A 14,403-nucleotide genomic window follows, 5' to 3' on the forward strand; every position below is an offset into this window, starting at 1 on the left:
CCATAGGGTTGTATTCTGGGAAGAAATACCTTTTGGACAACAAAATATGCCTGCTATACAATAGCAAATATTTGCTGTAAATGAACCTGCAAATGCAAAAAAATAATGCTCGAAATGATCAACCAACCATTGCGCATAATGATGAGCCACTGGATGTGCAAGAACAACTAAGACAGCAAGCTGTTAATGCTGATTTGCAGGCTGAAATGCCAGGACAACAAGCTGAAAATGAAAATTTGCAGGCTCAACAGCCAGCAAACAATGATCGTTGGGTTAGGAGATCGTCTAGGGCTACTAGACAACCTAATAGATTCGTTCCTAGTGCAAATAATGTGGCTGATTATGTCATGTTGACAGACTGTGGTGAACCTTCTTGCTTCAAGGTAGCAATGGACAGACAGGACAGCAAGAAATGGTATAAAGCCATGTTGTCAGAGATGGAATCTCTTGAGAAAAATGGCACTTGGGACTTGGTGCAGTTGCCTAAAGGGCAAAAAACCCTTCCATGCAAATGGGTTTACAAGATGGTCACTTCTGGTTCCTCGCCAAAGTACAAAGCAAGATTAGTTGCGAAGGGGTACGAGCAAGAACATGGAGTTGACTTTGATGAGATCTTCTCTCCTGTAGTCAAGATGACTACATTGAGAACCATTTTGAGCTTGGGTCTTTGGGCCATCACAAATGGCAAAGAGAGGAAGCCTCGGGATGCGAACCTTGCAGTCACATGGCAAAAGAATGATGATAAGGCACATGCCATTATCGAATTGAAATTGGATGATAGCTACATCCACCATGTGGATACCTGTGAACCCTCTAATGATACATGAAGAGATTAGATACTTTGTTTGGTGCACAATCAAAGCCATCTAAGTATTGATTACTGATTGAATTTTTAAGGCTAGATATGAAATCAAACACATCTCTTGCAACTCACTTAAACTATATGGAAAGTCTCTTAACTCAGTTGGTAGGAATTGATCTAAAGATGGATGAAGATATTTGTATTGGTGTGTTGTTAAAAAGCATGCCTCCTAACTATAATAATGTGTCAACTACATTGATCAACATGCCTAGTCCTAAAGTAGTTGACATTAAGGCCTCCCTGCTAGAAGAAGAAAAGAAGATAAAATCCAAAGAAAAACCAAGCGCCTCTAAATGAACAAATGTTATATATAGGTACTAGGTACAAAGGCAAGAAAGATCAACTGATATGTGACTTCTACAAAAGGATCAAGCACACGAAAAAATTCTGTCGTACTAGGAAAAGGTCCCAGAAGGCCTATCTAGTTGTTGTTAAAGAATAAGAAGAAGACCATGGAGCAAAAGAAGAATAAGAATAAGAAGACCACCAGGAGAAGGACAAACCTCATCAGCCCTTCTATTCTAATAGACTTTTTTAGCCTTGTATTGCCTAGCCCTAATGCTTTTGACATAAGCTTGTAAACTCCTCCTGTAACTTTGTACTACAGCCTTTGTACACTTTGCAGCTGAAGATATGGAGCTCATACAGATGGATATAAAGACTGCATTCTTACATGGTGATCTACATGAAGACATATATATGCAGCAGCCTGAAGGGTTTGTAGCAAAAGGGAAAGAGAAGATGGTATGTAAACTCAAAAGGAGTTTGTAATGGATGAAACAAGCATCAAGAGACTAGTGTCATAAGTTTGATACATTTATGCAATCTCAAGGTTTTCATAGAAGTCAAGTGGATCACTGCTTGTACACCAAGAAGGCAGCAGATGGCAGCCTGATTATCTTGGTTTTGTATGTTGATGACATGTTGATTGCTGACAGGGATACTGATGCCTTGGACTCACTGAGGCAAAGTCTTCATGGCAGCTTTGACATGAAGGATCTTGGTGATGCAAATCACATTCTTGGCATGCGAATACTCAGAGATAGGTCAAAAGGATTACTCAATCTATCTCAGCAGGAGTATATCTCCAAGCTTTTGCAATGTTTCAATATGGAGAGGGGGAAAACAATTGGGATTCCATTGCCTCCATATGTGAAACTCAGTGTAGCGGACAGCCCTACATCTAATGATGAGAAGGTTGAAATGGCCAAGATACCATATACTTCAACTGTTGGCAGTTTGATGTATGCTATGGTTGCTACACGTCCTGACATTGCCTTTGTAGTGGGAGTGGTTAGCAGATACATGGCAAACCCTGGTAAAAAGCATTGGAAAGCAATGAAAGGTACTATGAGATACCTCAAAGGCACAAAGGATTTGTGCATCTACTTTGGAAAGCAGAAGGCATCTGTCATTGGCTTTACAGATGCAGACTATGCTGGTCATGCAGACTATAGAAAATCCACTTCTAGGTATGTGTTTACCTTCACAGGAGGAGCAGTCTCTTGGATCTCCATGCTATAAAAGTGTGTTGCATTGTCTCCTACAAAGGGAGAGTATGCGGTTGCCACTGAGGCATGCAAGGAGGCTTTATGACTTTCACGTTTGGTGAGAGAGCTTGGCATTACAAAGTTACTTGTTCTCCATTGTGATAGTCAAAGTGCTATCATGCTGCTATAAAAGTGTGTTGCATTGTCTCCTACAAAGGGAGAGTATGCGGTTGCCACTGAGGCATGCAAGGAGGCTTTATGACTTTCACGTCTGGTGAGAGAGCTTGGCATTACAAAGTTACTTGTTCTCCATTGTGATAGTCAAAGTGCTATCATGCTGGCACGGAATCCCGTCTTTCATGCAAAGACAAAGCACATACAAGTGAAATATCACTTCAATAGAGATGTACTTGACAGCAAGAGCATTGAGCTTGTCAAAGTGCATACAGATGATAATTCTACAGATCTTCTCACGAAGGGTCTTCCAGCAGAGCGGTTTGCTCATTGTCGATAAATGATGGGAGTTGGATAGGTATATGTATTTCAGCTTTGTGCATATCTAGCCTTAGTCGATTCTTTTCTCCTCTTAAGGTACATTGCCTTTAGGTGGGAGGTTGTTGGGAATAAAGGGCCATCATGCCTTTTATATGTACACGGTGTGAACACACCCTTAGCACATTTATACTTTCATATATATCTATCTAAAACCTAAAGAGGTATACTAGTCTTTTGTACCGAACATCAGAGGTATCGTGCTCACTCTCTCTTTTCTACTGCTCTCTACTCTCTGTGTGTGTTATCCGTCGTGTTCACTCTCAGCTCCATCAATTGCTTGTGTAGTCTTGGTATATCACTGAGCAATGCTTTTTGGGGTGGAACGTCTTGGGTGATTATGGGCTTAAGCAATGTTTGAATTGCCTTCTTAATTCTAGTTTTAGGTCAAAGAGGGGATATTGAGCTAAAAAATGCATTATAAACTTATTAGCTCTTTATTACAACCCCAGAACTTAATTTTATCAACTTCCATTACAAAGAAACACATTCCTACAGAGTGTGTGTATCCCATAAGCCAAACCCTAATTTGGGAGCATCCACTCAGCTATAAATAGACAAGCTGCCCACCACTCAATGTATCCTTGTTTTGCAAATTGCTTGTGCCTATCCTCTATTGTCCACACCCCTTCCCAACAAATATCTCAATTCGAGCTGTTGTCCACCAACTGGTGCTAGCATCCAACCTTTTTTTATCAACCTATAACAATTCTCAACCATCAGAGTGCTGTGTTTGACTGCTGCAGATCAGACCAACCTATGTTTTCAGCCTGCTACTGCCTCCTGACTACTTATGATATCAATATTACTACATTTACTAATCAGCTGTTGCTCTACAGCCACCACATCATCTATACTGCTGTGTTTTGTTGTTGTAGAAGTCACATGCATCCTACTAATAGTTTTTAGTCTGTTGCCTTCTCTTCCGATCTGTCTAGCTTCATTCGACATTGATCCAAACTCTTCAAATCTGTGTTTGCTGCTGCCATACACTTTCAAAGGTTATTTGTTGCATTTCGGGATCCATTTGAGTCGGAATCTAAGGCAGATGATGACTCGTCAGAGAAGTCCACATCCTGCTTCGTCTTCTTCTCCTTTATCTTCCTGGAAGCCGCTAACTCTTTGCAGTCCTTCTGTAAATGGCCCATCTTGCCACAATGGTAACACTGGGCCTTTGACTTCATCATCTTCAAACCCCTCTTTGAAGTTGCAAGAGCCTCACCTGAACCTCCATGTAATGTATCATCAGTGGATGTGCATGGAGGAGCCATCTGTAGAGGTTTTAGAAGAGAAGTAGAGAAGAGAAGGTATTTGGAGAGGAAACACAGCTAAAACACAAGCACAAACTGCAAAAACAAGAGTTCACATACAGTATAACCCAAAATCTGACCAAAAGAAGACAAAAGCTACTGCAAAAAATCAACAAATCAATCAAAAACTGCCAAAAACAGCAAAAACGGCTTGAAAATACAGTCACCCAACCAGGAAGGAGTCAGGTTCACAGGCTGAGTACTGCCACAAATAGGCTGAAAAACTATCGCAGCAGCTTGAAAACTGAAAACGCAAGCAATAGAGGGGCTATAGACAGCAGGCGATGGCAAATCTGCAAAAAACGCAGGTAAAACAGGTCGCCTGTATGGAGCAACAGTCACCTGATCAACAAGGGTGAAAACAATCCTGAAATCAGCAAGAAAACACAATAGGAGCACAAATCCTGAAATTTGATACCATGTCAGAAGTGGTGCAGCAATGGAAGCGTAAACATAAGCTTTAATAAACTGTTGAAACACAAGACAAAAGAGAAAGGGAAAGAAAGAACACAATACAAATGAGAACTCACATGTATGCTCAGGAAATAGAATCCATATATCAAACACGAGACTGTCGCATACAACAGTGAGTCACTAGCTGCGTGGGCACCGGCACTTGCTCCTCTCTCCACGGGACCTCCAGGTGGTGAACTAACCAACTGAGGAGGAGGAGCTCAGAATAAATAGGCACAAATAATGCCATAAAATATGTCAGGTCAGCTAGCATTTAATGCTGGTCGGCGAGCAATAAATGCCCAATATGACCATAAAATGGCACAATTAAAAATGCCTGAATAACCTAAATAATATGCCCAAGCCTCTACAGCTTAGACTCACACATGAGCTGACATATCTGTTAGCATGAAAATCCTAAAGTAAGAAACATCAAGCCTCTAACCAAAATATGCCTCAAACAAGGTCATGCTTAGAACAACTAACATAGGTGATCACCTTTACCCATAGAATCAGAGGCACCTTCCGATGCTCCAACATGGTCCTCGCCATCTCAATCGCAATCCTATTCTTTCACTCCAAGTCATCGTTCTCTTACGGAGTATTAGTGTTGGCTTTTACTATGCAAACAGATCATCAAACATTACGTTACATTTTGACCCAAACAAAGTTATTTGAGAAGCATATGAGATGCGTAAACTTCCTCTCAATGTTTCACTTTCAAATTGTGCACATTGACAGCAAAAAGAATATAGTAGAAGCCGTTTTCTAGGGTCTTTTGGAGATCTAACTTCACATCTATCTCTCAATGTGCTTATCTTCAAAGAGCATCTCTTTTGAATGTGAAAGGGTGGGATTTTCTTTCCACCTTCTACTATTTCAAAAGGCACCTTTGCCAAGGGAACTATGCACGATGTTGATAATTACTATTCTGACTTTGGTTTATACTCTAACACATAGTATTTGAGAAGATCTAGTATATTGAAATTAGCTTATTCTAACTTCACATCTAAGGATGAAAAGAAGATGAGAACTTTAAAGTAATGCCCGTATTCTCAAAATTTACTCTCCAAAGTAAATTTGTCACATGCATATCTCTACCACTAGACTGAGGCACACCACAATACTTCAAGATTTTTTGCATAGACAATATTGCCTTGCGATCCAATTTTATCTTCGTCCGTACTAGACTGCTTCAGGGTTGGTTAGTTGGTTGGCTGGTCGTTGAACATCACGTCCAATTCCAAATTCGGTCTGCCCAGTGTCCAATTGTTCGAGGTGAATCTTCGGTTACCCTGTCTGGCCTTTAGCTTCCAAGACTAAATTGGGTTCCCTGGGGGATCAGAGATGTGACCAAGGTGCCGAGGACTGTGGGGCAAGTTTAAAAACCTTCTATTCAAACTCTAGTGAATTGGCCCTATTCTAGGAATCGGACGGGATGGTTCGATTCTAGGAATCAGATGGGATGGTCCGATTATTCTAGGAATCAGACGAGATAGTCCGATTATGGCGATCGGACAGGCAGGTCCAATTTTACTCAGGTTGATTTGCTAAGCCTATGAACAATAATGCAAATGTCATCGTTCCCTCTAGTACTCTAGAAAGGTCAAATATAAAACCATATTTTTACTTTCCCATGGTCAATTTCGTATAGACAAAAGGGTGCAACAAACATGAGGCCTTCTATTGGTCAAACTTGATCTTGCGGGGCATATACTATATGTGTTATTACAAACTACACTTACATCGCATCTCAAAGCTAGGCAAGGCAAGAAAGTTTCTACTAACTTCACTATGTCAACAATGCCTTGATGCCTTGAATACAATGGTGCATGACTATCTACCATGACTTTAGCATAAACTACTTTGTAACACATAGACAACTATGCATCATACAAAAGCCAACAGTGTAAATGCATCGAATGCTTTGATAGTGCTACAATTAAGAAGATAGGTTGAGCAAATACTAGCATCTAACAAAACTTTGGGAGAAGCTTATTGTACAAAAGCATACATCGAGGCATCTCCATAAGAATTATATTTTTACATTCCACACGATTCATTGTCAGTTGCTAGAGGTATAAGAAAGCTTCTTGGAGCTCAATGGCTTACAACCACTACTATTTTCAACCATGGCTAAAAGCTTCTAAAACATGAAAAGACTTCTAACTTACCATGGACTAGCAGCTTAGAACAGCTAAAAATGTAGCTGAAACTCACAGAGACAATTAATGGACGGTCCCAAGCAAGTGGCAACAGATCAAATGGTCAAAATACCGCCTACGAAGAGTGTTGAAATAGGTCACCTAGCTAGAAACAAGCAAGTAAATCCCCTTTCGGAAGGAACAGAGTATCATGTCGTCCTTCCTTGGAACCCTTAGGCGACCCCATTAGATGGGAATCATCAATATAGGAGCAGTAGTAAGAAATGTTAACCAAAGAGTTCTTAGGGCATGGGGAAACCTTCATATTGAACAAGTATATTTTAATCTAACCATCACTGATGGATTCAAGGTCCATCCTTCAGGAGTACTGAAAGATTGGACGATTCTAATTATAGGATTTAGATTCTTGGTTAACTTTTTTGTAATAGAAGCACACCAAATCAGGTCACTTGGCTAGAAGACTGTGTGGTTGGACACCTTACTCTTGAGGCAACACGAACGATGCATCCACTAGAGCAGCACCATGAAATGAGGTATTTGCTCGAAGAAGGGTGTCAAATTTCAATGGTAGCTAGCTAGAGTAATCAAGGGCATGCATTTGACCTATTGCCAAAAAAGAAAGCCATTTAATAGTAATAATAATAATTTAGCATTAATGTGCTTTTGGTGCTGGTTACTTTGCTTCTATAACAAAGAAGTTGACTAATTTACATGACTGAACCGAGCATGTCAAAACTTAAGGTCATCCATAACTTTAGCATCAATTATCAATGCATCCTTTAATGCTCTCCTCCATAGTTCCCAAGAAACTTCTTTTATAAGGTTAGGAAACTCATTTCATAATTGGGCGTTTCACAAACCTATGAGACACTTCTTTTAAACTTCCAAAAGAGCCCTACCCTTAAAAATACCTAAAAAATGTGTTTAAATTTCTGTCGTCAACATTTGTCATGGATTCATTAAACACACTTCAATGAATATTGACATTGATTGCAAGAATTTTGCTCGAGTTGTTATCCGTAATACATGTGCATATTGATAGCTTTTTCTATAATAAAAACTAATATTATCATGGATAATGGATCATGGTGCATGTGAATATTGATACTATGTTGAATCTTCATTTCCATAGTATAGGATCATGAATGATAACAAATTACATTATACAAGTTATACTCTATACGTATAAAGTCTCATTGTTTTTTTCAATCTCGAGTAAAACTCATTTATAACATGTTAAGAAACTTGTATGAATCTTATAAAACTCATTTTGTATCTCCCATTTTAAAAACCCTTGGCAACTATACTCTCCTCTCATAAGAATCCAACTTATACAACCCTTTCAAAACCAGCTTTTGGAAACCCAAAGAGCAACCACATTTTAGTAAACACTTAATTCAGCTTAACAATAAATTCAGTAAGAAAACTCCACATATAACTAGAGCTATAGTACTTTTGCACTACACATTGACATTTGTTGGCCCCAAAGCTTAATGTACATTTTGGTATTTCTTCAGATTACTAAAAAATAATTGAATTTAATTACAAATGATTGTATTTCAATGACTTCTCATGACATGACTAATCCACGAGTGCACAATAGCTTTAATACCTTCACTGCTAGCCTCCAACTAGCTGTAAAGTGTTCAAAGCTGCGAATAAACACTTCGACCTGTCAAATCCTAAAAATGACAGCAACTATTTGAACCCAATTTTGCAGAGCATTTGCTGAGATAACTCTCCTACATAGTCTCCATGTAACCCCACACTATTCCTCTCACAAACAATAGGAATTTCTTGTTATGAAACTCTCAAAATGTTGCTTTCTTCGCAACAAATTTGCCTAGAAAATGCACTAGACTTGAGATCTCAAAAAAGAAGAAAGAATCTCAACCCATAGTATCATTGTAACCTCTCTTTTTTATATTTAACTCAAAACCAATAGCATAGGTTACTAAATATGAACTTACAAGATTGCCCAGTGGAATCCCCATGCCAAGAGGAGAAAAATTTGTAGTTACCTATACTCCATCTATACTATAAGCTCATTCCATGGCTGAAATCTGTAATTTTTTACAAGAAAGAAAAGAGTGATTATCTCTAAACTTTGGTTCCTCTAAATGAGAAAAAAAAAAAACCCAAATAGCCAAGATAAGCTTTCCAAATACATAATCAACTACTTCTAAATCATCTCACATTTTTTATTAAGGGCTAATTAATGACTTAGTCATTAGTCATAAGTCAATTGCTCACTGGGCAAAACTTTAGCTCCAAGTCTGCTTAATAACTTACGTACCCTAAGTGATCTGCTTACTGATGAAACAATGTAACTCAATTCTAATGTACAAACTTTCACTGCAATGAAATTTTCACATTGCACCTTGTTCCTTTAGTCCTAACCGTATACCACATGGCCTGTACACTTGTCCACCACATGCCCTAGTATCAAATCCTTCACTGCCATTACAATGATCACCATGCCAAAAGCTAGAGATACAAGAATTAAAGTTCATTATAATTAAATATCTTCGTAAAGTTTAATTAAATTACTAAGTTCAATTTTCATTACTACATGTTTTCCGACAACCAAGCATATTGTCATTACTACATAAATTATCAATATACAATTATTCATACATGTTTTCAAGTAACCAAGCACATTATTGTTACTCCATATATTGCCAATGTGCAATTATCTATACATGTTTCAATATAATAAAGCATACTACTACTATACCATGTATTCATTGCAAACTATAGAAATTCAATAATAACTCTAGGATTCCATTGTGATAGCCAAACACTTTTGTCGACTCCACCAAGTGTTGTAAAGAATTATATTGTGGGTTAATAACTTACGTACCCTAAGTGATCTGCTTACTGATGCAATGTAACTCAATTCTAATGTACAAACTTTCACTGCAATGAAATTTTCACGTTGCACATTGTTCCTTTAGCCCTAGCCGTGTACCACATGACCCGCACACTTATCCACCACATATCCTAGTATCAAATCTTTCACTGCCGTTGCAATGATCACCATGCCAAAAGCTAGAGGTACAAGAATTAAAGTTTATTATAATTAAAAATCTTTGTAAAGTTTAATTAAATTACTAAGTTCAATTTTCATTACTACATGTTTTCCGGCAACCAAGCATATTGTCATTACTACATAAATTATCAATGTACAATTATTCATACATGTTTTCAAGTAACCAAGCACATTATTGTTACTCCATGTATTGCCAATGTGCAATTATCTATACATGTTTCAATATAACAAAGCATCCTACTATTACACCATGTATTCATTGCAAACTATAGAAATTCAATAATAACTCTAGGATTCCATTGTGATAGCCAAGCACTTTTGTCGACTCCACCAAGTGTTGATCCTTCTCCTCAGTGAAGTCAAGCAAAGAATTTGTTATCAAGCTCCACTATTCATTCAAATTGTGAGCTAACCTATTCATGGAATAATGGTAGCAATGGTTCTTGACTACTCTCTCCACTAGTATTTGGACAAAAGGTCCCTCCCTTTGGGTGCGATATTCAACCTTCATTCTTGAATCCATAATTAATACAATCGTTCTTCCTACCATTGTGGACCGAGTGTTCACAAAAATACTTTTTTTCCATTAAACGGATAAAAGGAAAATGTTGAAATGTGACAGGTCTTTAGGGGGGAAAATATGGCATTGGCAAGTTTTATAACTAAAATGTCTGAAAAATAGCCCGCTTCATCGGACCAAACTTGAATTTCAATCCATTTAAAGGACGGATTTCTGTGCAACTGAAGGAAAGCGGGGCGGGGGACGAAGGCTACCTGATGAGGGAGGCGGCGTTATACCGTTGTGGACCCAATGGCGGTGCTCTTCTCTGTACCGCCCTGTGGATGAGGCTCTGTCTCGAGAGGGTCTAGGGTATCGCTGGCTGCCACTTCCGGAGGATTCTGTGGACTTGCCGTTGTTCCGCCGGGCTGGGAATCTGTTCTGCAATGACGCCATGTTACAGGTTGTCAAAGGAGCCTCTTGCCCGTTGTTGTTGCTACTGTCAGAAGAGGTGAATCCTCCGCCTCCATCGCGGCCCTGCTGATGACCGAAGCCCCCTCCTCTGAAGCCACGCCGTGATCCTGATATCTCAGAAATTACGCGACTAAAAAATGGTAAGCAGGGAGTCGGGAACACGGCGGACATAGAAAAGGATCTTCTTTTGTGTCCGTCTTAAAGCTTACCTTGCATTGCCTTTTCCTCGATCGATCCTCTTTTAAGATGCCCCGAGTGACTTTATGTTCACGCAAGGGTAGTGGGGAGAATAGCTTTTTAATTCAATGAGAAAAGGCATGTTAACGTAGTTGATGTAGCTGGTCTAATAGCTTCTCTCTCTCTCTTTTTTTTTTTTCCGTAAAGCTTCTCTCTCTCTCTCTCTATCTCTCTCTCTCGGCAGCCCAAAGACATTCTATTGTTTGGCCGTTGCTCCTATCCAAACACCTACTACAACCCAAAGCAACCCAAATGCTTGCTACTAGTTGGCTACAACCCAATGACCTACTATACCCCAAACACCTCTTCAAACGATTGTTGTGCTATTGTTTGTTGGTTGCAACCTAAATACCTTCAGGTATACAAACATCTATTGTTGTTTGTTTGCAACCCAAAGACCTGTTATAGCCCACACCACGTAAAATGACTATTTGTTTTGCAGATCAAATGCTTGCATCCCAAATATCTATTGTTGCTCAATCACAAGTTCCTTAATCTCTTGTTGTTGACCATCTCAAGCTACTTTTGTTCTCTATCTCCTATTGGTGTGCAATCACCTAATGTTGGCATTTATCCTAATCAGAACAATTGCAGGTATCATGTGTTCTTTCGTTTTGAAGGCATGCTGATGCTGACATGTGATCTTAAGAAATACTCGCCTTCTATTGTGAAACAATCAATGTTTAAACCAATCACTGTTGTGGGTCATTGAAGAATTGTATTGTGGTGGCTCATTTGTGTTTGATCTATCAATTGCTACAAAAACCCAAACATTGGTTGGCTTATCAACATGTTGCATGATACAATAATGCATATGCAAGAAACTATTCTACTCAAAAATATGCAAATATGATGCAAATTTGACAAAAACAATAAAAAAACCTGATGGAGCAAGAGATGTACCTTCAAACCTTGAAGTATGTGGACCACCCGAACACTCTCATTTGTTGAAGCTCGTCACATTTGGAAGCAAAATTCCAACCCATTGTTGTAGGAAAGGCTTCCTTGAAGAATTGTAAAATGAGGCTACAAACCTAATTTTTCTTGAATGCTTGCAGAAAATAATATAGAATCTTCAATATTGCACGATCCAAATCATGCATGTTTACATGCGATGAAACCCAATTACTTTTGCTAAAATTCAATAACAAACATGTCTGGTTTAACTCAACCATGTGTTGCCTTTTTTATATGCTCATGCCATAATCTTATTAGTTTGTCCACTTTGATAGAGATATTGAAATATTTCTATTTCCATCTCCCCAATGTTCTAACATTGAAATCATATAAGAAACAGGGAGTCATGGAATGCATAAAACTCAAGCCCCCTTGTTGGATGATGCAAAAGCTCGGTGTAGGTGAGTGAGACTCCAAATGCGACGCCTTCTCCCCTCATTCAAGCAATTATTTCTTAGCTAATTAACTACTTGGGAATCTCTTTAGAGTTCTTTTATAATTGCTACTCACAAGGTGCACGAAGAAGAAGATGATTTTATGGATAGTGCTATAAGGCCTTTTTTGCCTTTACTATGGGGCACCTTTAGTTCTATTCAAAAGTTGCCCCCCTTTGCCACAAGGTAGGCGAATACATTTCATGATGGTACATCAAGCCACAATCCTCCATTCACTAGTGGAATCACTTTGTCTTCTATGCTAAAGAGGATGATGAGCACTAGAGGAAGCTATTTAGGTTATCATATCTTTTGCTCACTTCATTATATGACCCATTGCACTCATACTTACAACAAAAGAACATACCAGTCCACTTTTTGAGGTATGCCTTTTTAGATATTCTTAGTCAAAAAGAAAGTTGCCATTGTCATGATAGTGCTTGCCTCTAGCAACAATCACACCCATATAATTAACACTTTTAGTTGCAATCATTTGATTGTGACTCAGTTCTTCCATGAGGTTGTTGAGGCTATCATGAAGCATGGAACACACTTCATCCCCTTGGGCCTTCCACCCAATCAAAGCTAGATTAGGTGAATGATGGATTTAGGTCTCATCAAGGTTTTCCTAATTGTTGTGGAGTGTGGAAACTCTCATAACACTATCGAAACCATCTCCATATGTTTTATGAAATCTCTCAAAATTGTATATTCGAGTATTCAATCATGTGTCTAGCATGCATGGTAACATTTATAGAACGACGCATGAAATTGTTTTAGCACCATAGTAATGAGTGTGCACTACAAATAGTGAATATGATTTGCTTTAAATTAGGGATATCTCATTATTAGAAACCATCTCAATTTTAATGACAAAAATATGAATTAATCATTATGTTTAATACGATCACCTTTTGATTTATAGATCATCAATGAGTGTGTATACCTTTTTGAAAAGATCATCAATTAAATTAGTTACAATATGCAAAGGAATAGATGAGCATTATCACATTATTTCAAATTGTGGCTTTGTTTGTTCCAATAAACATTTACATTTTCTCTACCATTATCCTTTATTCTATCGCCATGCCCAGGACACCATCAACAAATTTCATGGAGACATCAAGTTGTTCAACTTGACGTCCACCATCTCCTTATGCTGCTAAGCTTGGAGGACCATTGGAGCATCGTGCCTCTCCTTTGAAGCCTCAACAAGCTCCATTGTGTAGGTCAAATCCTTGGTGGCCTCATTCAAGCCAACATCAAAAGTGTGGGTCTATTTGTGAGCCTTCTTCGCAACCCCAATGTTAGTTGTTGTTTTATTGAAGCCACATGCATTGTTGAGAGATACTCTAGCTCGTGGCACTAAGTTGGAAGTAGCTCCTACTATGGATAATCTTGTCAAAAAATTCATTCATAGTATTAGAGATAATGTACATATGTCACAAAAAGTCACTTCAATATATCATTAAGACAATGTAGCATTATCGCTTTCTAGAATACAGTTATGGCATTGACAATTTGATATTGCTTGAACAACTCTTCCATCAAGTTGTAATGTCCTTGTCAAAGTTATTGTGATTGATGTTATCTTCTACTTGGAAATTTGATAAACCACATAGTAAATGTACCTAATTGTATATTGTGCTCCCAATCTACAAACCCCCTATAGCACAATGACATCCTCTTGAACTTCTCATAAGCTAGTTTCCAATTCACTTTCATGCCACTTTTTTAGCACAAAGGCTGACCATGTCCACCCGTTGCTCCTCGATAGTTTTAATCTTTTGACATTGGTCTTCAAACATGCATCTATTATATATCTCTTTTTGCACAATAGCAAAGTTATGGGCTTTGCATATCCCAATGGAATCTCCCTTCTCGACCCTTATTTGCTTGCTTAGTGTTGGTTTTTCTC

At 38.5% G+C, this 14,403-nt stretch overlaps 1 protein-coding gene across 3 annotated transcripts in view; it reads right to left on the bottom strand.

Annotated features, from left to right (window-relative positions):
* LOC148040335 (DNAse I-like superfamily protein) overlaps positions 1-11,075 on the bottom strand; it is a 76,632-nt gene extending 65,557 nt beyond the window's left edge. For 2 of the 3 annotated variants that reach the window (XM_087698476.1, XM_087698466.1), the window contains exon 1: positions 10,659-11,075. In XM_087698476.1, the coding sequence (XP_087554602.1) occupies positions 10,659-11,028 (370 nt within the window). In that variant the 5' untranslated portion in view covers positions 11,029-11,075. Of the gene's footprint in view, positions 1-8,802; positions 8,896-10,658 lie in introns of all 3 variants that reach the window. The other variant, XM_087698484.1, reaches the window with a different exon arrangement.
* Between the last annotated feature and the right edge of the window lie 3,328 nt (positions 11,076-14,403).

The sequence above is a fragment of the Lygodium microphyllum genome, chromosome 2, assembly GCF_053477565.2.
Source record: "Lygodium microphyllum isolate KBCC chromosome 2, Lygodium_microphyllum_v1.1.10, whole genome shotgun sequence".
Lineage (NCBI taxonomy): Eukaryota > Viridiplantae > Streptophyta > Polypodiopsida > Schizaeales > Lygodiaceae > Lygodium > Lygodium microphyllum.